The following is a 24,254-nucleotide window of genomic DNA, read 5'->3' as shown; positions in this document are numbered from 1 at the left end:
GTATAACAACTATCAAAGATTCAAACTCTCTCTAAAAGAATTATAACCAATTACATAATCCAATATGTGCGTCTTCTCTTCATTGCATCAGCTTAATGACATTTGTAACAATTGGTGGAGTTTTTGTTTTTTGGTTGCAACACAAGTTTGAACTCACTGTCTTGCACTAAACCAAGACTTCATGCTCAATCTTTTGCGCATGTTGCACATGCTTCAAACATCTTGGAAAAGGGACAATTTATTCTGTGTTTTTTTTTTTTTTTTTCGGTGTAAATCACAAACGTTTCCGTACATAATGAAGAATATAGCCAAATTCTACTTTATATATATATGACTAAATTTATATATAACCCATTGATTTAACCCAACTTAACCTGAGTCATGTGAGTTGGGTTGCATTGGAAAAAACCCTTCAATCCAACCCAATTTGGAAAAAACCCTTTGATTTAACATTCAAGAATTTTTTACTTTTGTTTTACTTTATGTAAGAACGAGCAAGTATTCATGCAGGTGCTACAAATGGAAGTTCTAATGTGAAGTACTTCATGATGGACATTCCAATTGAGTTAAATGATGGGATGGAAATCCAAGTATCAAACAAAATGATTGGATGGTATTATGAAATCAACTCATTCCTACAACAATCCAAGAATTCAAAATAAAATAAAAATTGAGGGAAACGAAAATAAAAGCATGTGCGGTGCATTTGAGGGAAACGTGCTCGGCCCGTAGTCATAAGAATTGAGGGAAACGTGGTCATAAGAATTCAAACTAAATTAACCGAAAACCTGCTCGGCCCGTACTGTAGCCAGTGACGCCCGGTACGCAGCAAGGACGTGTGTGGCATGCCATGCGGTGCATTTTGGCCCGCTCCACCTACCAAACATGAGGTGTCGACAAATGCTCATTACTGAACCTTACATTTAACAAACTTTGCTTTTATATTTCACATCCATATACTAAGCATTCATAAGTTTCTTTCGTTTGTTAGTTTGGCATATTTTTAATTATATGAAAGAGACAAATAACGAGAACTCAATGAACGTACCTAATGGCAAGGGGCCCTGAGTGCACTGGTGGTAGAGGCGGCCTCACAACAGGGCATAATTGTGGGAACCTTGAATAGGCCCATAGCTGCACCAACAAGAGTGCTCCTCCAATCTGCATCGCATCCTTCTTCGATGCACCACAAAGTTGCCTATACAGCCAGGCCAATGCTGCACTACCCCAGCTATACCGTCTCGCATTGCTGACTGGGTTGAGCAACTGCAGAGGCAGCAGTGAGACCCGGTCCACAGACCTGTCCATGAACAAGAGGGCCCCCATCCGTACAAGTAGGTGGTAGCGGGCATGTTGCTGCACGACTTCGTCAGCAGCGTCCGCAACTAAGGGATCGGCAAACTGTGCATCAAGCCAGGTGTATCTTATCCTCGCCCCAGCAAGGGTAGACTTGTTTGAGTTTGGTATCGGGGGTGGAGGTTTATGGCCCAACAACTGTTCGCACAGCTCACTCCATTTGTAGTCTGTCTTCCCAGTGACAGGCAACCCATCCACCGGAAGCCCCAGCATCACCTCCATATCTTGCAAGGTGATACCCATTTCTCCATGGGGTAAGTGGAACGTGTGCATCTCTGGACGCCACCGCTCAACCAACGCCGTGATCAAGGCGTGGTCGACCTCCATATCAGGAACCTTGAATAAACTAGTCAACCCTGCTGCATCTATGTGTTGCATGATACGTGGATCTAACCCACCCTGTGGCAATACACATTTACGGCGTCAAACCTTTATCATGCCAGGCGCCTCCTGCACACGGACGAGTATTGTGTTAGGAGATTAAACACGAGGTAATTATAAAACAAACATGTATTAATAATACTACTACATACCTCGTCAGCGATGCACCTCCAAAGCAGACTTGACCGATGATTCGGCTGCTGGGACAACTGGGTATCCACATTGGGTCCAGGCCGCACTCTATCTAGTGCCTGCATATCTGACATGGCAGCAAATACATTGTTAGCAATTTTCTAACAAGTAAACCACATTTAATATAAAATAAAAGCATAGATTTAATAAGACATTATATTTTGAGCACAAGATTTTCAAAATCACTTCTTAAATAAATAAGAACTTGCCATAAAAAAAAAAATTATTTCAGAACTATTTAAATCACTTCTTAAAGCTTAGGATAATTATTAATTAACTATTTATGAAAATATAAGTTATAACACCACTCGATTTGCAAAAACCCCTCATCAAAACCCCAAGCACATTTAAACTCATTAATGAGAAAATCATCATTGCAGCATATAAAAGACAACAAAATTCTCATCTTCATTAGTAAATTTACTACTTCCTTAAGTTTCAACAAAATAATCAAAATCCCACACAAAACGCAACCTAACATTAACCAACATCAGAAAATATTTCAGAGGGAGAGGACCATACCTGTAATCAGCGGCGGCGGGAACCAACGACGACTGATGGAGACTCGAGGAAGAGTGGGGAAGCCTGATCGCAGAGCGAAAGAGACAGAGTGTGGAGAGAGAGTGATGGCAGAGAGCGAGGGAAAGAGAGTGTACAGGGAGAGCGAGTGACTGAATAGCGTTGTGAGACGTTAGGGTCCTATTGATTCAAACCGCTGAAAATAACTCAATTTCCAGTTTCCCGAGTTATGACCGTCTACACAAACATTTTTTTATTGGGGAAAATTCGAAGGGTCAGACTAACTCGACCATACAAATGTCGAGTTATTCATTAAAACTCGATTTCTTCATTGTCGAGTTACAAAAGAGGGACATTTCCCTATTTAGTTTCAGAAAGAGGGCAAACGAATGTTTAATTTCCCAAAAAAGGGTATTTGCCCATTTTCTCCGGCTTTTCAATGTTAAGATTTGGGCCAATATCTTATTTTGGGAGTGTCTCTATGGCATTCCTTCTTTGGTCCGAAACCCACGAGATGGTTATATTCCTCTCCCCACAAATATATTTTTACAATAGGTTGACAAAAAATTTTCAATTTATTGTTGAAGAAGTGGTAAAATTCTTTGTATATTTAAAGAATGTGTTTATTCACAATCTCTATCGCATTAACATTTTTATTTGAGACTCCGAAGACAAACCCAAAAAGGAGGAGTAAAATAATCGGACAAGGTACATCGTTCCTAATCTTCTTGGAGAGTTGGAGTGAAGAAGTCTATGGAGTAAGATCCATCGGCTTTGATTTTTTGTGTGTTTCTTTTATTTTGGAATAAATAGATCTGTATGGTACGTAGTGAATTTGTGTTTCTTTTATTTTCGTATATAACATAGATATATATAGTAGCAGAAGGTTGATTAAAATATATGATCTTTAGATAACCACAATACGCCATGCAATCTTCATGACTAGCCTAGCTACTAGGATGCCCAAAATGCAATATAAGTTAAGTGTCATAGTTGTTATACAAATATTAACAACAACAACACTATTATTATTAATAATAATCAATACTATTTCAAGAATAAAATAATTATTATTATAATAATAATAATAATCCAACAAAAATATTGACACAATTATTTACTTTTTCCTTTTTTTTATTATAATTCAATGTTTCCGTGGGTAAAAAACTAGTTAAAAAAATAATAGTGACATAGAGACTATATGTTGGAACCTAATGCATTCACAACTGCAGCTCAACTCAATGGCATACTCAAATGCTATTTTTTCCTTTTTTTTATTACAAAGTTGGCTTTTGTATTCATTTATTATTAAGTACATATAGACTTAAGTTATCGATTGTTAATCTATGAGCTAGTACCCACAAAATGTCATCGTTAGTGTGTGAATGTTCAGTTTAGAAAATTGTCAGCATATGTTGCTATCACTGATCCTCTCTCTACTTAGGCTGATTATGTCTTTTTTTTTTCTTTATTATAGTTAAGTACTTGCTTAACGCGGTCCCCTAACAATTAATCAAATTTTTTTAATTCAAATGGGATTTAAAGATTAGAAACACAGCAAATGCAATGTATCCTCAAATCTCAAAGTTTGAATAATTTGTGTATTGACTATTTGCTTAGCTAGCAAGCAAGTAAAAATCATTGGATATATAAGGCAATCCATGGTTAGAGATTTATTCATTCTCTATAACAACAAAGAAAATGGGTTACAACGTTGTTCCAACTACACCACCCAGTGCTAACATGTCATCCTATGAATCTGAAGTATTGATGTTCAACGAAAAGAAAAAGAAAAGATGTAGGTTTTTCTCCAAGAAGTCGTTCTGGATTTGTTGCTCAAACGTGGAGTTTGTCAAAGGGGCTCATCAAGAGAAAGAGAGAGCAAAAGGGAAGAAAGTTGGTTTTAAGCCTAAGAAGAAGAATGTAATGATGTGCTGCTCAAACATGGAGCCTGAGACCGAGGAGGAGAAAGAGCAAGTCCTTTCGTATTTGGAGAATGATACAAAGAAATCTCGTGTGATGATGTGTTGTAGCAATTTTGTGATGGTGGGCTCAAAGAGTACTGATCTTGGCCATCAAACTCCCAAATAAACGTGACGAGGATGGTGTTTTGACTTTTGAGAGTGTCACCATTTTCTCAAACAAAAATTGGATTGATTTTTGTATTTAGTGAAGTAGTGGTACTTTCAATTGCACACTTTTAAGTAGTTTACATTAGAGGAGTATATGGGTTGCATGTATTAGGTTTTGCAATAAAGTTATGAATAATCAGGAAACATGGGATTTTAGTATTCTTGTATAGTAAGATTATATTTTGGTGCATTGGTTTACTTTTAGCAAAATTCTATGTTGGGAGATACATAGGTTTTTGTTGTAATGAATCAGATTGTGTGTGTATATGCTTCTCAAAAAAAAAAAAACTGTGTGTGTATATATAAAACCTACTTTATCAAATAGTGCTTATTTGACCATTCTTAATAATTCCAGTTTTTATATTTATGTTAAGTCTGGTTGCTTAAGCTGTTGTTTGGTACCTGTGATCCGCAACACAAATCGTGGCCCAAAAAAAAAAAAAAAAAAAATTGAATTGAAGCCCAAATTAATTTTTGCCTAGATTCAAGCGTGCATATTCAAGCTTAGATAATGTGGCCCAAATGCCAAATCAGTCCAAATCATAGGCTACTAAGCATAAATCAATAAATCAATAAATCACTTGTTAATTATAAATCTATAAATCAATAAACCATAACTAATATCATAAATCAATATATCATAGTTAAGATTATAAATCAATAAATCAACTAGTCAAGATAACCATTTAATCATAAATCAATAAATCATAGCTAAAATCACTTACTAAACATAAAAATAAAATAAATCCAACAAGTCCAAGAAATAAGTATCGCAAGTCCAACAAGTCCAAGAAATTAAAAAGCTACAAAATAAATCCCACATGTGACAAGTTTAGAATAATTACAAACCAACAAATTAGTCCAAGAAGTCTAAGAAATTAAAAAGGCTACTAAATTAATACAAAAAGTCTAATCCTCCACAACTGTGACACAACTCTCATCCTCTTCATTAGGCTCCCCATCATCAAGAATTGATTGAAGTGTACGATCTCCAGGCATAGTTGAAGAACTTACAACAACAATGAATTAAAAAATTGAATAAACTTCATCAAATTATAACTAGCAAATATTAATATAAAAAAATGATTTTATAAATACAAATTAGTCAATTGCTAATCGTTGATTTCACTCCATAACCAATTTTGAGCACACATCATTGCCTCTATAGTCAATTACTACAGTGTGGACTTAACAGTCTCCCACTAGTGCTAAAGGTAGATTTTGAAGTAACAGTTGTAACAGAAATGGCTAAAATATCTCTTGCAATCTTTTGTAAAGTAGGATACTTGATACCATTACTTTTCTACCATGCCAAAATATAAAAGTCTTCACTCCTCTTTAACACTCCCTCATCAATGAAATGATCAAATTCCATTCTAGCACTCCCATATTTCTTTGAACTACTTGAACTATTGTTCACAAACAAATCAAAAGATGACATTGCCCCACTCAACCTAAATTTCATTTGTGCCACTTGATTTGAAGTACTTGCAGGCATATGAGAACTTCTTTCATTATCTACAAGGAACTCATCTACATATCCATACTCATCAAGCAAATCATAACAAAGATTCTTAATTTTTTTTAATCTCCAAATCAGAATTATTACCATAAATGTTAGGATAATAAAACTCCAATAACTTCATCGTATATCTTGGATACAAGATAGCAGCAACAACCATAACAACATTAACATTAGTCCAATAAGAATTAAATTTAGCAAGCATGCTTTCTGCCTTCATACTTATCATCTCATTTGAAGACAAACTCCATTCATTTATTGCAATTTTCAACTCACACACCAAAGTAAAATACATATTAGTTGTGGAATACTCATGACCAGAGAAAAACTTAGTCACACAAATATCTCCCAATCATGGTCATGTGGCAAACAAGTATAAAATACTTCACATTTAGCCATATGAGAGAAAACATATTTATAAATTAATGCAGTAGAAAGCATTAAGTAAGTTGAATTCCAACGTGTCTTACAATCTATGACCAACTCTTTAGTGCATTAAACACACAATTGGCGTGCATTTTCATCAAATTTCTACCTCCTTTTTGGTGATCCAATCCAATAAATCACACTATCATGAATCATTTCAATTCCATCACCAATAAAAGACAACCCATCTTGAACAATCAAATTCAAAATATGTGTAGCACATCTCATATGCAACATAGAGCCACCCAACATAAGAGAACTAGTATCAAGCTTATTCAAAAGAAGTTTTATCATAGCATCATTAGTACTACAAACATTCACAAATTCACAAACACCACTGGGGATTTCGGACTCCTAATTGGTTCAAAAGTTTGGGAGTTAGAAATTCTATCAATCAAAAGAAACATTCACAAATTCATTATTACACATACTCATTGATTAATGGGCACAAATTCATAATTACATAGATTCACAAATTCTATCAACCCAATGATAATTAAACATGATTAACTACAAATTCAAACACTCACTCGTTGTTTAATGGGCATAAAAGTGATGGTGATGGTGATCCTGAGGGTGAGCTGCCAGAAGGCAACAATGACAAGGCTGATCATGAAAATGGCAAAGGAGACCGCATAGTTGGCAAGGGACAACTAGATTTTTTTGTGTCTCCCATCTCCGTTTTAGGCACTGCATTCACAACAAACACAATAAACAATAAACAATAAACAATTTCTTCCAATAAACAAATTATGCAGATATAAAGGGAAAGAACAGGGGAACATAAACAATATAGGTGAAATGGCTAGATTTCAAAATGATGAAAATCCTTAACAAAGAAAAATGATCCATATTACAAAAGCAAAGTTCAAAAAGTTCACTGATTAAGATTAAGTCTTTTTTGCTTTTCCGAACCAAGATTTGCCAATTAACTCACTTACATATTTTACAATTTTATTTACTAATAATTCAAAATACATATTGACAATAAGAAAATGATTAAATGCACAGGTTGGCTTATTAATAATTAGGGAGCCTTACAATCATTTTCACAACAAAATTTCAAGCTCTCACCTTGTAATAGAAAGCCTTACAATTAAGTAAAACACCAAAATTTCAAGCTCTCGCCTTGTAATTGACACTATCATATCTGCATTTAGCAATAATGTACAAACCTATCTAAAGGAAAATTACTATGTACTTAGTAAACTAGAACAACGCAATGATCATTTCATAAACTTAAACCATTGCTAGTCTATTGAGCAATCATTAAAATTCATTAATGCTTGATAACATTTTATTTTATTTTATTTTTTTAAAAAGGTAACAAAATGCTATAATAATTCAAATATCATCCTCTCACACATGATTGTCAATGGAATAAAGGCAGATTGAAGCCATAGTTTTGAGTTTTCTTAAGTAGAGAAAACAAAAGAAAAACAAAAAATAAAACATTTTATGAAATAATTAAGAAAAAAAAAATTGAAGAGAAGTAGAGAACAAAGACCTTGGACCAGTGGTGAATGCTTGCTTGGGTCGACGATGTAGAGAGCTTGGACCAGCGGTGAAAGGCAGAGATAGAGGTCATGGCCTGTGTGAGCTGTGTGAGCTGTGAGATTGAGAGTGAGTGAGGCAATGTCTTGTGTAGGAATAACTATGACTGAGTGTGCAGCGTGTGCTTCTGTGAGGTAGTGAGGGTGAGGAGGCGTGAGCTGAAATGAGGGAGTTAAGGTTAGTTTATAGCTATATATATATGGGGTTTTTAGTAATTTCAGAATAACCGGGCCAGGTTTAAGTTCGAGTTCGAGTTGGATTTTTTTATAAAACCTGGACTCGACCTAGACCCGCTTCAGGTTTTTTTTTTTTTTTTTTAACCCATACCCGACCCTATTCCTTATCGAACCGGGTAAATACCGGTGTGTTTCAGCTTGTTTCGGCCATTTCAGCGAATTTCGGTGCTTTTCGGGCGGTATCTTCGTTCCGGACCGATACAAACTGAAATGGGTTTTCACAAAAAAAAATTGCTACTTACAGCGCCTCTTCACCATTGTTGAACCTTCATCCACCAGTGAAATATTGTTAGATCTTGAGGCTTGAGCTCGCTACCATCTCATAGTAGCTTCTTGAGTTTTCTTCTCTTCCTCGTTGTCACTCTCTTTCTTTTGGCATTTCTGGGTTTCTAGACAAAATGGTAGCAAAGAAACCCAGAGGACAGAGTTCAAGATGACTTCACTTTTTTTACACCTACCCACTTTCTGCTTCTTACTAAAAGGTTTTTTTTTATATAAATTATTATTTAACAAAAGTTATTAAGGGGCAGATAAACCACAACGTGGTTTATCTGCCCCTTGTTTACAGTTTACTATTCTTTTCTTTTTGACCACTCAGAAGTCTTATTGTGGGTTTTTTTTTTTTTTTTTTTTTGAGTAGTGAAATGGGCTAGGCATTAGCTTAAAAGAATTTGAACAAAAGATGTAAAAAATTGAAATGTAAATAAATATATTAATTTATATAGAATTTGTCACTTTAAAATTTTATATACATATATATATATATATATATTAGCGGTAATCCCGAAACGGTACACCGGTATTAACCAGTATCCGAAATATATCGTACCGCTGGCCAAACCAGTACAACCTTCGGTACGGTATTAACTTCCTTGATTTAAACAGCCCTTTAGTAGTGAGTACCTCGCCAAAACCACCTAAAGAAAACACAAAAATATCTTATCTAGGGAAAATATATCTAATTTAAGGATATAACAATTATGAATCACAAATAATAGAAATACCTATCATTTAAATAAGCTCCACTATGCGAAGCATCTTGAATTCAAGTCACCCTCTCCAATTAGTCACGTGTTGGTATTTCTTATACTTTATCAAAATGAAGTTTTAACTTATGAACTTTTATGAGCTATTCTATGGTTATTATCCCTCCTAACTATTTTTTATTTACCATAAAAAAAATTTAAAAATCATTTGAATAAGTAAAAAGAAAAAATCATATTGGGGTTCGGAGTTTGGATCCAAAAACTCCATGAAGATGACCTGCTCAATAAGCTGAACTAAATGTCTTGCAAAATCAAATTGGGCTAAATGACCAATAATTCTTTGAGCTTAAAACAACCTGGTGCATTCGGGCTAAAAGGCCCACAACCCTTTTAGATCCTTGGGCTTGATAACTCTTGAATCTTGATATAATATACCATGTGGGTTTTAGACTCACAAGTAGAGAAAGTTCAAACCCATGGTCCTTTCTAAGTCCAAACAAGATATTCTTATGCTTTTGCAAGTTCAACGGGCTATAAGCCTATTATCTTTCCCAAAATTACCCTCTTCATATGTATTTTTTTTTCTTTATTATAGTTAAGTACTTGCTTAACGCGGTCCCCTTACAATTAATCAAATTCTTTAATTCAATTGGGATTTAAAGATTAGAAATACAGCAAATGCAATGTATCCTCAAATCTCAAAGTTTGAATAATTCGTGTATTGACTATTTGCTTAACTAGCAAGCAAGTAAAAATTATTGAATTTATAAATAGCAATCCATGGTTAGAGATTTATTCATTCTCTGTAACAACAAAGAAAATGGGTTACGACGTTGTTCCAACTGAAGCACCCAATGCTAACATGTCATCCGATGAATCTGAACTATTGATGTTCAATGAAAAGAAAAAGAAAAGATGTAGGTTTTTCTCCAAGAAGTCGTTTTGGATTTGTTGCCCAAACGTAGAGTTTGTCAAAGGGGCTCATCAAGAGAAAGAGAGAGCGAAAGAGAAAAAAGTTGGTTTTAAGCATAAGAAGAAGAATGTATTGATGTGCTGCTCAAACATGGAGCTTGAGACCGAGGAGGAGAAAGAGCAAGTCCTTTCGTATTTGGAGAATAATACAAAGAAATCTTGTGTGATGATGTGTTGTAGCAATTTTGAGATGGGAGATCTTGGCCATCAAACTCCCAAATATTAAAGGTGACGAGGATGGTGTTTTGACTTTTGAGAGTATCACCATTTTCTCAAACAAAAATTGGATTGATTTTTGTATTTAGTGAAGTAGTGGTACTTTCAATTGCACACTTTTAAGTAGTTTACATTAGAGGAGTATATGCGTTGCATGTATTAGGTTTTGTAATAAAGTTATGAATAATCGGGAACATGGGATTTTAGTATTCTTGTATAGTAAGATTATATTTTGGTGTATTGGTTTACTTTTAGCAAAATTCCATGTTGGGAGATACATAGGTTTTTGTTGTAATGAATTAGATTGTGTGTGTATATGCTTCTCAAAAAAAAAAAAAAAAAAAATTGTGTGTGTATATATAAAACCTACTTTATCAAATATTGCTTATTTGACCATTCTTAATAGTTCCAGTTGTTATATTTATGTCAAGTCTGGTTGCTCAGGCTGTTGTTTGGTACCTGTGATTGTGGTATGGTACCATTAGATCTAAACATAGGAAGTATACTTTATTTGTTTGCCATATCTACTTGGTGTCTATGGAATTATCTTAATAGGTTGGTCTAATGATTTTAATTGGAGCTGTCATAAAAGAAAAGACTATGATCTTTAATGGCGTTGCAGGGTTAGTTGCAGGAGCTTGTAGTATGGTTGTAGGAGAGTTCGTTTCAGTTCACTCACAATATTACATAGAAAAGGCACAAATGAAGAGAGAGTGTAGCATTGAGAACATGGGAGTCTAGGAGCTAGACGCTGAGAAGAAGAAATTGCCAAACTCTTGGTATGGAGCGTCAGTAGACTCAGAACTTTCATTTTCAGTGGGAGCTTGGGTACCGCTAATAGGGGCAATACTTGATTATGTCGTGTGGGTAGGGTTGATAATAGCGGTTGTAAGCTTTGCCTTGTTAATGTTTGGAGGGTTAGGTTTTTTTCTTGGGAAGGCACCAATTGTGAAGTACTTGCTAAGGGTGTTGATGGCGAGCTGGATGGCTATAGGAGTTACTTATGGCTTAACCAAACTTGTTGGCTTCGCTGGATTCTAATCATATGCTAGTTTTTCAAGTCTTTTTATCTTAGTTTCTTACTTTCAAGATATGTTTGATCTTGTAGCATCCATATTTTGTAGAACTACACACACAAAAAAAAAAACTAATAAGCCTCATATTTCTATCGGTCAAAGGAAAGCTTATATAATGCCAAATGGTGATGAAAGAACAATTTTAGTCTCATTCATTGATTCTCATTTAACTTAAAGAAAAAATTTCTCTCCAAACTAATTTAAATTTCCCTTACATCTTTTTATTGAATGTAAGTTTTGAAAAATTCACTATTCGATTGCATTTTCTTATTATATCCTCAATACTTGCAAAATTTCAAGAAAATAAAAAATCAATAGCTATATCATTAATTAAATGTTAAAATTTCAAGTTTTGTAGTCTTATGCATAAAAAGTACATTTGTGAATCGCATAATAATTCACATCCAATTTAAACAAAATTTGACATGCATATTAAAAACATAAAAACATGCAATCCAACAGTTAAATTTTCAAAATATATAATTATATATATATGACATTACAATAAAATATAAATAAAATTCAAGCTCAAATTACAACAAACAGAGGCTCACATAATATGCGAAAAAATGCTATAAAATAGCTTGTAATTGTGTACAAAAACACGCATCCAAAATATGACAATTATATACTCAAATGGGTAATTAACTTCTTTTTTTTTTTTTTTATAAGTTGACTCTACAATTTTAAATATGACTGAGTTTTTTAGTAGAATGATTGTTAAGTAACATAGTCCATGTTCCATCATAAAAACCATATAATTTCCCGTTGGGGATGCTGAGTTTAGTAAACCAGTCGAAAGATTTGTTTGCAATATTTGGAAATGGGAGGGTTGAAGTTGAACTGCTTTTCCGGTTACCTGTATACGCGTGCAAGAAATTCAACGAATTAGGACAAAGTCGTTGGGAAGTTAGTCAAATTGAAACGTTTTTGTATAAAACATTAAGCAATTTATAGTACCTGATACTTTATTGCCATGATAGGATAGGAGTGAAAAAAAAGTACGATAAATATTGAGGAGTTGAGGACATACGAGTTATGACCGTTGGTGCTTTATATACCCTTTATAAAGATTGGTTGTGTGACTTCTCAATTTAAGGTTTTGGATTTTTTTCAGAAAATGTTTGATCAAAAGAGTTCAAATCCCATGACCATTTGAACAGCCCTTTAGAAGTTTTTTGGTAAACAAAGGAATTAACATTAACTAAGAAACACTACCAAAAAGTAACATTACAGAGTCTGGGGCGATAAACGCCCATCTTATCATTATACAGCAACTGTAATATAGCGGGGGGGGGGGGGGAATAAAAAACAAAAGACATCATAGCAGAAGTCGATCCCAATTTAGCTAAGGCATCGGCACAAAAATTTGCTTCCCTGAAGCAATGAGACAATTTAGCTTGAGGCAGGTGTAGCAACAACACCCTCCAATCATCAACAAGACCAGACAAGTCTTCATTAGTATTGACATTGCTAGAAACTAAGGAGATTGCTGCAGTTGCATCAAGCTCTATTTCCACAGCATGGCAATCCCTTTCAACACACAGCCCCAATCCTTCCCTCAAGGCCCACAACTCCGCGGCTATACTTGAGCTAGCACTAATTCTAGAATTTTTTGCAAAACCCACGCTATCTCTAAGCTAGGGATGGCAATTTAAATCCGATCTGTGGATACCCGATCCGACCCGACCCTAATGGGCCGGATTTTACCCGGTCCAATAAAGGATAAGGTCGGGTATGGGTTTTTAAAAAAAAAACCCGAAGCGGATCTGAGTCGGGTTCAGATTCGGATTTTATCAAAAAAAATCCGAAACCCGGCCCGGATATGACCCGGTTAAAAATGAAATTATCAAAAAAACCCTAGTATATATATAAACTTATAAACCCTAACTTATTCATTCTCTCCTTTCATTCAGCCCTACCCTAGCCGCTCCTCCCACTCTCACTCACTCTCCTCTCCCACTCCCACTCTCACTCACTCTCCTCTCATATCTCACGCCGTTGGCCATCGAATGTCAGCCGGCCCTCTCTCATGCTCTCAGTCTCACTCTCTTTGCCGAAGAAGACGAAGATGAAAATCTAAGATTCTTGCCGCAAAGCCTCTCCGATCTCACCCAGTTTTGTTCAATATTGCTCCCTATATTTGCTTTGCACCGAGTTTAATGATAGCTGAAGCCAACGACCACAACCACGGTGATTATGGCAATGATTTTTGATGTTCTTCTTCCATTTTTTCTTTATTTGATTAGTGGGTTTAGGGATTTAGATTCTCTTTGTTTAACCTGTGGGTTTGGGGATTTAGATTTAGTTGTTAAGATTTGATGTTCCTTGCACGTGCTTGTTTTAGATTTTGATTTCAAATGTATTTGGTTTCTGTGAATAGTTTGATTTTAGCTAGGATAGGTGCTAATCAAGAGGCAAATTTCCTTTTGTTTTCCAGTCCGCCTGTGGACTTGCTTAAGACCTTAGAGGATGACTGTAATGGAGTTTATTTCAACAGACTTTGTACTAATTTGGATGTAGTTGTTTAGTTTAATGATATCGTCCTTTTTAATAAAAAAAAAGAAGAAGTTTGATTTCAAATGTATTTGGTTTCTGTGAATAGGAAATTTGAATGGGTATGGTGGATTTGATTTGAGATTTACTTGGATTTGTTGTTTGTGCTACTGTGATTTTTTTTCTCAGGAAAACATAATTTATTTTTTTGATTGGGCCACAGATTGGGCCACTGTTAGGGGCTGAAGATTGGGCCTTGAGGTGGCCTGGCTGGGCGAGGCCCAGCATTGCGGGTCTGGGTTCCAGGAAAAAAATCCGTTTAATAAACGGGTCGGGTCTGGGTCACGGGTCCTAACTCGCGGGTCAGGTCCAGGTATGAAAAAATCCGGCCCGAACCCGACCCATTGCCATTCCTACTCTAAGCAAACCACCACATCTTGCCTTTCCACTAGAAATGTCAACTGCACCATCAGTATTGAGTTTAAGCCAACCCTCTGCTGGCTTCAGCCATTTCACCTACCGCAGTTGCCTATCCTTCCCTGTGGTAGGCTCCAGCACACAATACAAAAACTCACGAGTTTGCATTTCTACCACCTGAACCAGATTTGGGTTACTTGGTTGCTGCTTGAAGGCCAATCTATTCCGTTGGAGCCACAGATTCCACAAACCAAGCAGAAAAAAATCTCTCCAATTAAAATCCTTATCAGGTGCCTTAGAGGAATCTAAAGCATTCTTTTTGATCCATGATTCAAGGTCATCCGTGAATGATTTTTTGAGACTATCAAGGTAGCAAGAATGCTCCCAAAAGTTTTCTGCTGTCGAGCAGTCCCTCAGAACATGTAAGAAAACACAAAAATATCTCATCTAGGGAAAATATATCTAATTTAAGGATATAACAATTATGAATCACACATAATAGAAGTACCTATCATTTGAATAAGTTCCGCTACACGGAGCGTCTTGGGTTCGAGTCACCCTCTCCTATTAGCCACGTATCGGTATTCCTTTTACTTCATCAAAATGAGGTCTTAACTTAGGAGCGTTTATAAGTTATTCTTTGGTTATGTTCAAATAAGTTTTGCTACGCGGAGCGTCTTGGGTTCGAGTCACCCTCTCCTATTAGCCACGTATTGGTATTCCTTATACTTCATCAAAATGAGGTCTTAACTTAGGAGTGTTTATGAGTTATTCTATGGTTATGTTCAGATAGAAAAGCTACACTAATTACCCCTCCTAACTATTTTTTATTTACCATAAAAAATTTAAAAATCATTTGAATAAGTAAAAAGAAAAAATCATATTGGGGTTTGGTGTTTGGATCCAAAAGCTTCACAAAGATGACCTGCTCAATAAACCGAACTAAATGTCTTGCAAAATCAAATTGGGCTAAATGATCAATAATTCTTTGAGCTTAAACAACCTGGTGCATTCAGGCTAATAGGCCCACAGCCCTTTTAGATCCTTGGGCTTGATAACTCTCGACATAATACTCATGTCTAGCCCTTTCTAAGTCCAAACAAAACCCAGCCCTTTTTATTTAAAACGAAAATGTCTAGCTCAAGATCTTCTTTCTAAAGGAGAGTCAAGACTCAAGACAACAATGCACTCTGGTCAAGTATGTAGCTCATGAATCAAGGCACTTAGACAAGCCCAAGTACTAGGAAGAGTATCAAACTCCTAACCAGGAAGCTTTCATTCCAAAATTTGTGAGAAGAATTAATGGTATATTTCATTTAACTGTACGAAATTTCTTTTGTAAATATATAAACTTGTTTTTTTTATATTTGGAAGAATGGTTAACTTTTTGTATAGTATACTGTCACTATTATATAAATCTAATGCTCTTGGATCTAACATTTTATGGTTCTGCATACTTATTTTTGAATAAATTTAGCTCCAATGCTATATAGGGTTTTTAGATTTTTGTGATGCTTTAAGTAATGCTTTAGTTAGTTCTCCTACGGATGCAAATACTAATAATAATAAGGAATATAAGCACATCGAAACCAAATCTTGAGTCTTTTTTTTTTTTTTGGAGGGGTGGGGGAGGGACTGAATGATATTTAAAAATTTTTTTTTTTTAAAACACCATATAGAAAATGCTCAAAAAAATGGAGCTTTTTATTTTTGTTGTAAATAAATATTAAGAATATCTTGATCATACACATTGTAGGGTCACAGTTTGGGGCCTAAGTCCAAAATGTATGAAGTCTTGATCCAATGAGCCCAATACAATGAATTTATAGAGAATGGGTCAAAGAATTAGGTCCTAGTGAATTGGACAATGGCTAGTATTAGACTAAATGACAATCAAGCACAAATAAGAGATGTTAATATCAATGGAATTTCAGTCCGAGAAGGCCACAATTATTGTATATTGATCACAGTTGGATACTAAGACAGTTTAGATTGCTATAGTGTTCTCTCTCTATTTTCTGATCCCCTTTCCATAAAGAGTCTTCCACCTTATATATCTTCTTTTGTGTCATCTTCATTCTCCACTTGTTGATTATCTGAACCTCTACTTGAGTACTTGTCCCATCAACCACCTTCCCTAACTCTTTGTGAGTTGCGGTAGCCAAGGTAGCATTGTCCAAAGGTTTTCTCCACATAAATATGGCCAGTAAAGTAGTTATTGTGCATTTAATGTGGTGGTGTCAGCCTTCTCTTAAATATTTTTAGGTTATCTTCCTTCTCACATGCCCATGAAGCACATCCTTATCATTAAACCTTCTCGATAGATCACTTTAATTGTTGGGTTATATATTTTAAACCATATTCATTAAGTCCGAGGAGTACTTAATGAGGAGTATGTACTCCTCGAACAACCATTCATTTGCTTTCCACTTATAGAACTTGGTCTAAAAATATCTCATAATTATTTGCTTCTTCTCGAACCTATTTATCCCCTTGGATAAAGCCCAAAGTCTAATATACGATCTTGGGCCCTTACTCCTACACACATTTATTTTTTTTTTTTTTTACTTTATACACAAGTTTACAACTAGTTTAAATTAGTATAATGTAATTTAAAATTAAGGTAAACTAAATTGTCCACAACCAAACCAAATGAGTATAATTGTTTTGCTTATAGGGTTTAAATTGAAGCAAGCAAAAGATATTTTGTTTGTGTCAACGGAAAAACCTTTTTTAAAAATATGGGTTAAAGGAAAATTAAAATTTAGTAAACAAAAAACCCTAATAAAGATTTAGTTTTTTTTTTTTCAAGAGTTTTATGCATTTATTTTCCGGGAAACAATCTCATTTTGTTGTTGCCCTCTCATGTTTTAAATCATACAAAAAATATTACTAATTTTCTACACATACCAAACACCAAAATATTTTTCAGCTCATTTTAAAGATGGTTTATCAAATACAGAAAAATAAAAAAAGGTTTTCCATAATTTTATTTTGAGAAAAATAAAAAAAACTTATTTTCCAAAAACTATGTCCAAAACAAATGGAGTAGTAATTAGTGTATCAAGTCTTTTTAAGTAAGCTTAAGGGAGATTATCAAAACAAAAAAGTAAGCTTAAGGGAGCGACGTCGTTTTGGTACTCTTGCCTTATTGTTACGCACTTACGCTTCTTAAACAAAGCGCGACTTTGAAATCCATATAGCCCCAAAACAACTCAAAACCCATGGACTCATTCCCTCTCACAACTCCACTACACGCAGACCACCATGAGCGACCGCGACAGGGCTCGCGATCGCGACCGAGAACGCGAACGCGACCGCGACCGCGACCGAGACAGAGACAGAGAGAGGCGGAGAGACAAGGAGGACCGCGACCGTGACCGTGACCGCGACCGCGACCGCGACAGAGACCGAGACAGAGACCGAGTTAGCCGCAGCAAGAGGTCCCGTACACCGGACCGCACGCGACCCTCGCGCAACACGCGGTCCCACACTCGTTCCCCTGACCGAAAGCGCCGCCGTCAGCGCAGCGAGTCCACCGACGAGAGGGACCGTCAAAAGGCCGCCGTATCGGAATTCGTCGACGGAATCGCAAAAGAACACCAAAAGCTCAAGGACAAAGACAAAGACAACGGCAACGGCAAGAAAGACGAAGATCAGGTTATGGCGGAAGGTATGGACGAAGACGAGATTGAGATGATGAAGAAATTAGGGATTCCGGTAGGCTTCGACTCCACGAAGGGAAAGCCTGTCCCCGGAGCTGACGTCAGCGGCGTTAGAGCCGTAACGAAGCGAATGCCAAGGCAGTATATGAACCGCCGCGGTGGCTTCAATCGACCCTTGCCTGCCGAACGCAACCGCTGATTTCGATTCCAGATTAGGTTAGCATTGTGCTTTCGAAACTCTTTGAATTATGTTTGAATTTGATTGATTGATTTAGTGCTCTATGAATTTGCTTCACTTGTTGAATTAAACAGTGATTTATGGTTTCAAATACACTGTGAATACTGAACTAAACATTAGCCTATGCGCGATTTTAGTCCCTGAAGTTTAATTAGTCACTTATGGCTGAACTAAGAGCTGTCAAGTGCGCGATTTTAGTCCTTGAAGTTTAATTAGTCACTTGTGATTGAACTAAAAGCTGACATTTGCACGATTTTAGTCTTTGAAGTTAATTTGTGCTTATGGCCAAACTAAAGGCGGATGCATCATCACTCTGTTAGACACATTAAGGACTAAGTGATTAGTTTTAAGTTTTGTTTGTTAGGGACTAAAATCAATCATCTTAAGTTTAGGGTTAAAGCCAGTCACTCTAAACTATAGGGAATAGTTAAGGACAAAAATCAGTAACTTGTATGTTAGGGACCAAAAGCAATCACTTTAAACTTCAGGGACTAGTCAAGAACTAAAATAAGTAACTTCAGGGACTGAAATCACTTGTAGGATAAAGTTTAGGAATCAATAGTGTATTTTGCTGTTTTTTAAACTAAATGCTTAGTGCAAGTGTGGACATTATGTGTTAATGATATTGCGCCTTACTTTTGTTGCTGATGATATTGCGCCTTAAGATTGTGTTTGGAAACTTAGATTTGGATTTGGATTTGGATTTAGATTTTAAATTAATAGATTTCAAATGCCTTGATTTCAAATTCAAGCATATTAAAGGTTTGAAATCCTTGGAGGATTTGTCAAATCCAAATCCTTGACCTTTTCTAAACTGTCTAAACAATATATTTGGATTTTAATCATCCAAATCCAAATGCCCAAATCATGTCATCCAAACGCAGCATAAATGATTTTCTTGTGAACTTCATTTAGTAACATTGTTACATAATTTGATACTTTACTGTATCCATGATGGGGTAGAAAAAGGAGGCATGTTCAGCTGCAGATTTAAGTTTGGGTGCTATTTCTGAATCTCTGTTTGGTGTGTGTGATTGGACTTTTGAAACTCTGCATTGTTTGTTTTAGCTATATTCTTGCATTTTTCAGAAATAAAGCTTGGATTTTTTATTTATTTAAATGATTGGATTAATTATGGTCCCCTGAGGTATAGGCTCTTTCAATGGTATTTTTTGGGTTTAGGGCTAGGGATGCTTGGGTTGTGTTTTCATAAGCTTTAATCTACGATGAAAGGAGTAACCATGTTTTTGTACTTGAGGAGCACAGCTATATCTGTATAAGTTTCCTTTTGGGGTATTGAAGCTCGTTTATGATTGGGTCATCTGAGGTTAATAGAACAAACATGTTATTGAACTTAGGGTCAAAGAGATAAATAAGTTATTGTAGTTACTGAACACATTCAATATTCATCTGATGCATTTTTGGCAAATGTTTTGGCTCATTATATATTGTTGGTTTTGGGTGTTTCAGAATTCAAACCAATACCAAGCTACCAGTTGTTTGACATTGCAAATCCATGTCCACTAATTATTTTGGTTTATACATGGGGCTTATTTTTTTTCCCCCTTTTTACCTATCAAAAGAAAACATGTGGCTGATTTTCGGTGTTTTGTGATAAATATTAGCCTACAAGCTGCCATTGCCTTGGCAATAGGCATAGGACATATTGGGGAATTTGTTTACCTATGCTTGTGTTGGGTCTAAGGTTAGGAGAATTTGTGGATCTAGGGTTTAGAATTGCTGAAGAAAGCATTATGGGATTGTGATAGGAATTAAAAGATGGTTTGATGAGTTATTTGATGGCTAATTATTAGAAGAAAGTATGTGGGGTTTCAGGGTTTTATAGGTAAAAGAAAGGGCTTGATTTGAGATTGTAAGGAAGTGGGAAAATAGAGGATTTTAGGTTGTTCAGGGGTAGTATGAATGGTACCATAAAATTTAATTTGAATGAGTTATGAAGTAGTTTTAAATTGGAGAGATATTCAGCACAAAATTAGAATAAGTTTGAAATCTAATTTAGGACGCTTGGCAGTTTGCACAAAATTAGAGTGGATTGGCTTAATCCTTTATTGAGCTTCAGCTTCCCCTTTAATTATATTATATATAGATAAGAAGTTACTGGATAAGATTAATGACTGATGGCTAAATTGATTTTCCTCACAAATCAATGAAATAGAATCATTAATGAAAGCTGTAGGATGAAAGGAATTTAGCTCCTTGTTTAAATGTTGAATTGAATGAAGTGGGAAAGGAATTTGTGTACGTAAAATTGGATTTTAATATTAAATGAAATGATGGTAGCAAAGTAATTTCAGCTTATGAGATTTTGGATGATAACTGATGCATATGACTTTTATTTGTTGTCCTTGTGATTTGGCAATGAAGCAATGTTGCTGTCTGTTTTAAAATTGGTGTGGGTATGTATGTCAGTATGTGTTTCTCAAAGTTTTAAGGTTGATTTTTGTTGTTTGATGAAGTTATTAATTCTAGAATTGAGAAAAGCTGAGAATCATTTATGCAGTATATTGGTCTTAAATTCCAATAATCAATTTTGTTCTCTTTCCAGATGGGTGTAGTCTTCTTCCGGCAAGACTTGATCAGATGCAGACTTGGATGCTTGAAACCCTTTAGTAGGATGAAAATGAATGAGGCCATGTAAGACTTTCTTTATTGTATTGAGCATCTGATGACTGCTATCTTGAGACTCAGATTTTTTTATTAGTGTATTGTATCTGATTTTTCTAGATATTGTTATTAGTTTTCAAATTTCGGGATTTATATTTAGTATCTGGTATTACTTGTATGGTCCCTCTGAGATGTGATGTGTTGTATGCAAGTAGATGATTCAAGCATCTAATAATTTGTATGCTTCAATTCTTTCGACTCCATTGCCACTTCTCATAGCTTGTGAGAGTACATTGTACATTGTTTGAAGGACCATGTGTGTTATCTTGACAAGACATGTATTTAATGCTTTCTTTTAATCTTCTATTGCAACAGCAAGGCAACACTGTCACAAATGGATAACCCTGCACATCTATAGAATATCATGGGTATATGTCTCTGTTTTGCTCCACTTGGTATTTCTATAACTTCGGTTTAGTGTGTATTTTATGTATATTTCTTTTTCTTCTCTCTCTCTCTCTCTCTTTGCTTAATGCTTGATAGAAGAGGAGGTTTCTTGGATGGTTGTCTCTGTTAGTTAATCTTATTTTATGCAGTATCCCCTCCTCCTCCTCCCTTGGCTAATTTATTTTACACATTTTTAAGAAGAGAGGCTGGATAGATGTGTCTGCAATGAATACTAGAGGTTGTTATTCTCTAAGATGCAACCCATCTAGTGGCACTAACTTCAAATAATAGTCGTATTCTTTTTTAAACAGTTATTTAGCACACTACTTATCTGCATCCATTTAGATTATGCCCTTGGACAAGGTATAGTGCAAGCTTTGAAGTGGTCCAATAGGATTGGGAGAAAGAAGCTATAGGCTCCCCGAGCTTTATAAACTCAATAAGAAGCTTCAATTGAATAGGGAGAAGGTTTAAAGAAGTGTAACAAAAATCACTTTGGATTATGCAGGGTTGTGATTAAACAAATAGAAGAAAGATTAGCAAAATTGAAGAAGCATGATCCTACAAAGGATAATCTGCAGTTAGGCTTGTTTGAATACTGAATTGGAATAACGGTTATTAAGGGATGAGATGGTTTGGAGACAAAATCTAGAGAACTGTGGTTGCATGAAGGAGATTAAAACTCTAGATTTTTTCGCCTATCCACCATCTTTTGTATTAGATAATAGAATTAGAGACTATTTTATAGATAAATTTGAAAAGCTTTTCTCCTCAACTTTACCATCCATCCCTAGGGGGGGTTATTTAACATTATCCAACAATGCATTACGGAGCATGAAAGTGACGCCTTTCATGGAATCCTCCCCTTATATGTGGAAGCTAAGCTGGTGGTATGGAGTATAAACCCATGGAATGCCTCTGGGCCAGATGGCATGACAGGTCTATTTTATGCACATTATTAGGAAACTGTTGGCAATCAATTAGTTGATGCTGTCCAATCCTTTCTTTAGAACTGATTGGCTATCTCAAGAGGTAAAATCCATCCTTTTATCTTTTTGATCCCCAAGGCTCCCAATGCTCATTTTTCCTCTAAATTTAGACCTATTAACTTATGTAATATTAAGCTATATGTTTATTGCAAAAGATTTTACTACAAGAATTGGACCCTTGCGAGCCAAATTGATTTCCCCCATGTGCTGGCTTATGTCTCTAACTGATGGATTGCTGAAAAGGATTATTATTTATCAAGAGCTATTACATAGTTTAGTTTATTTATTTATTAGAGATATTCAGCTATTACATAGTTGTAGGCGCAAAAAATAAATAAATGTATGGCCGAATTGGAATTAAGCTAGACATGTCCTGCCTATAATCAAATTGAGTTGGATTTTTTGTTAAGTAACAGAATGTTTTAGCTTTAGAGATCTCTCTTTATCTTTTCATAATAAATGGGGGTTATTTTTTTTCCTGTAATGTTCATTGATCCAGGACAAAGCAACTTTCTTTACCTAGAGTGCATGAGGTCTTGCTATATGGCACTCTAATTTTGCATTTACCATTTTTTTTTTTTACCTCTTTTCATTAAGTTGTTTTTTTTTTTTTTTTTATTGTCACTCAAAAGTTCACATTAACTTATTTTTACTGTTACCTCATTAATTGCTTGAGCCACTGCATTAGTATTAAAAACAAAAGCAAAAATTAATTAATTAATTAATTAAGGACTATTAACCGCCACCTCCATCATACTGGCCTCCCACTACCATCAATATTTGTTTTATATTGAAATATTAAGTGCTTTTTCTTTTCTCTCTTTTACTATGGATTGCCTTCATCGCCATTAATTTTGTTACGGACAATAATTCCAATTTTTGTATCTTTATGGTTTCATATGTTTGAAGAAATGCTAATGAGAAGGGTTAACAAGAAAAATGATAGTCATGTCAGTTGAATAATCCCAATTATTTTGTGTCCAAAGATTTTTTTTATTATCTAAATATGTGAATTGTTTTGTAGATTTTCCTTGTTGTCCAAATTTGTAAATTGTCCAAATGTTTAGCTAAATGTTTTTCTTGATATTCTTGGAACAACCAAACAAGGGATGATTTGATAATTTTTTTCATTTTTGGTTTCATGGGTCAACTTGTAAATTGTTTAGGAGAGGGGGGCCAAATATATTAATTTTAGAACCAAAAGAAATATTTTATGCTAATAAATATACTAGGGAATTTTTTTTCAAAGGCGGGGGGGGGGGGGGGGGCATGACCCCCCTCAACCCCTAGGTAGTTTCGTCCCTATGAGCAAATGTTTAAAAGGCTTAAGATTCATCCTCACTTCTCAAGGCTTTGATGAATTCGATAAATTTGTTGAGGCAGTTGGCATCAATGTTTAATTGAAAACGCTAGAACTACAATTTTATTTATTTTTTTACAAATAGTTGATATTGTGAGTGATTATTAGAAAGTAAAAAATAATAATAATAATAATATAAGTAATGAGCTCAAATGAGAATCAATAAAAATTTGTCACATCAACATTGTGTAAAAATTTTGTGTTTATAGCATTACTCATGCTTAATGTATGTTAATCATTTAACTTATTTAGAAAAATGCTAGTGGTTGGCCATAAAAACCAAAAAAAATTTGGTCACAACAATTGTAGGGGCAAGGGTTCAAGATCATATATTGGGCATTGGGTTTTATCTGAAAATACAAATGGGTCCGAGGATAAGTAAATAATTATGAGATATTCCCAAACCAGGTCCCATTAGCACAGGGCAAATGAAGGATCGTCCGAGGAGT

General features: G+C 35.2%; 2 protein-coding genes and 1 pseudogene across 2 annotated transcripts; 2 read left to right on the top strand and 1 right to left on the bottom strand.

The window, feature by feature from the left end:
* Window positions 1–1,035: 1,035 nt before the first annotated feature.
* LOC115973995 (serine/threonine-protein phosphatase 7 long form homolog) lies at window positions 1,036–1,734 on the bottom strand. Its single transcript, XM_031094228.1, has one exon. It carries the CDS (start codon window positions 1,732–1,734, stop codon window positions 1,036–1,038), a length of 699 nt encoding a protein of 232 aa, XP_030950088.1.
* An 8,390-nt stretch (window positions 1,735–10,124) lies between these two features.
* LOC115973993 lies at window positions 10,125–11,533 on the top strand (annotated as a pseudogene).
* Window positions 11,534–17,693: 6,160 nt separating this feature from the next.
* On the top strand, window positions 17,694–21,318 carry LOC115977437 (U4/U6.U5 small nuclear ribonucleoprotein 27 kDa protein). Its single transcript, XM_031099280.1, has 2 exons — window positions 17,694–18,362; window positions 20,951–21,318. The coding sequence occupies exon 1, from the start codon at window positions 17,749–17,751 to the stop codon at window positions 18,343–18,345; it is 597 nt and encodes a 198-aa protein (XP_030955140.1). The 5' UTR covers window positions 17,694–17,748; the 3' UTR covers window positions 18,346–18,362; window positions 20,951–21,318.
* The last annotated feature ends 2,936 nt before the right edge of the window (window positions 21,319–24,254 follow it).

The sequence above is a fragment of the Quercus lobata genome, chromosome 2 (assembly GCF_001633185.2).
Source record: "Quercus lobata isolate SW786 chromosome 2, ValleyOak3.0 Primary Assembly, whole genome shotgun sequence".
NCBI lineage: Eukaryota > Viridiplantae > Streptophyta > Magnoliopsida > Fagales > Fagaceae > Quercus > Quercus lobata.
The sequence above is the reverse complement of the archived record's forward strand: the minus strand, read 5'-3'. Positions and strand labels throughout refer to the sequence as shown.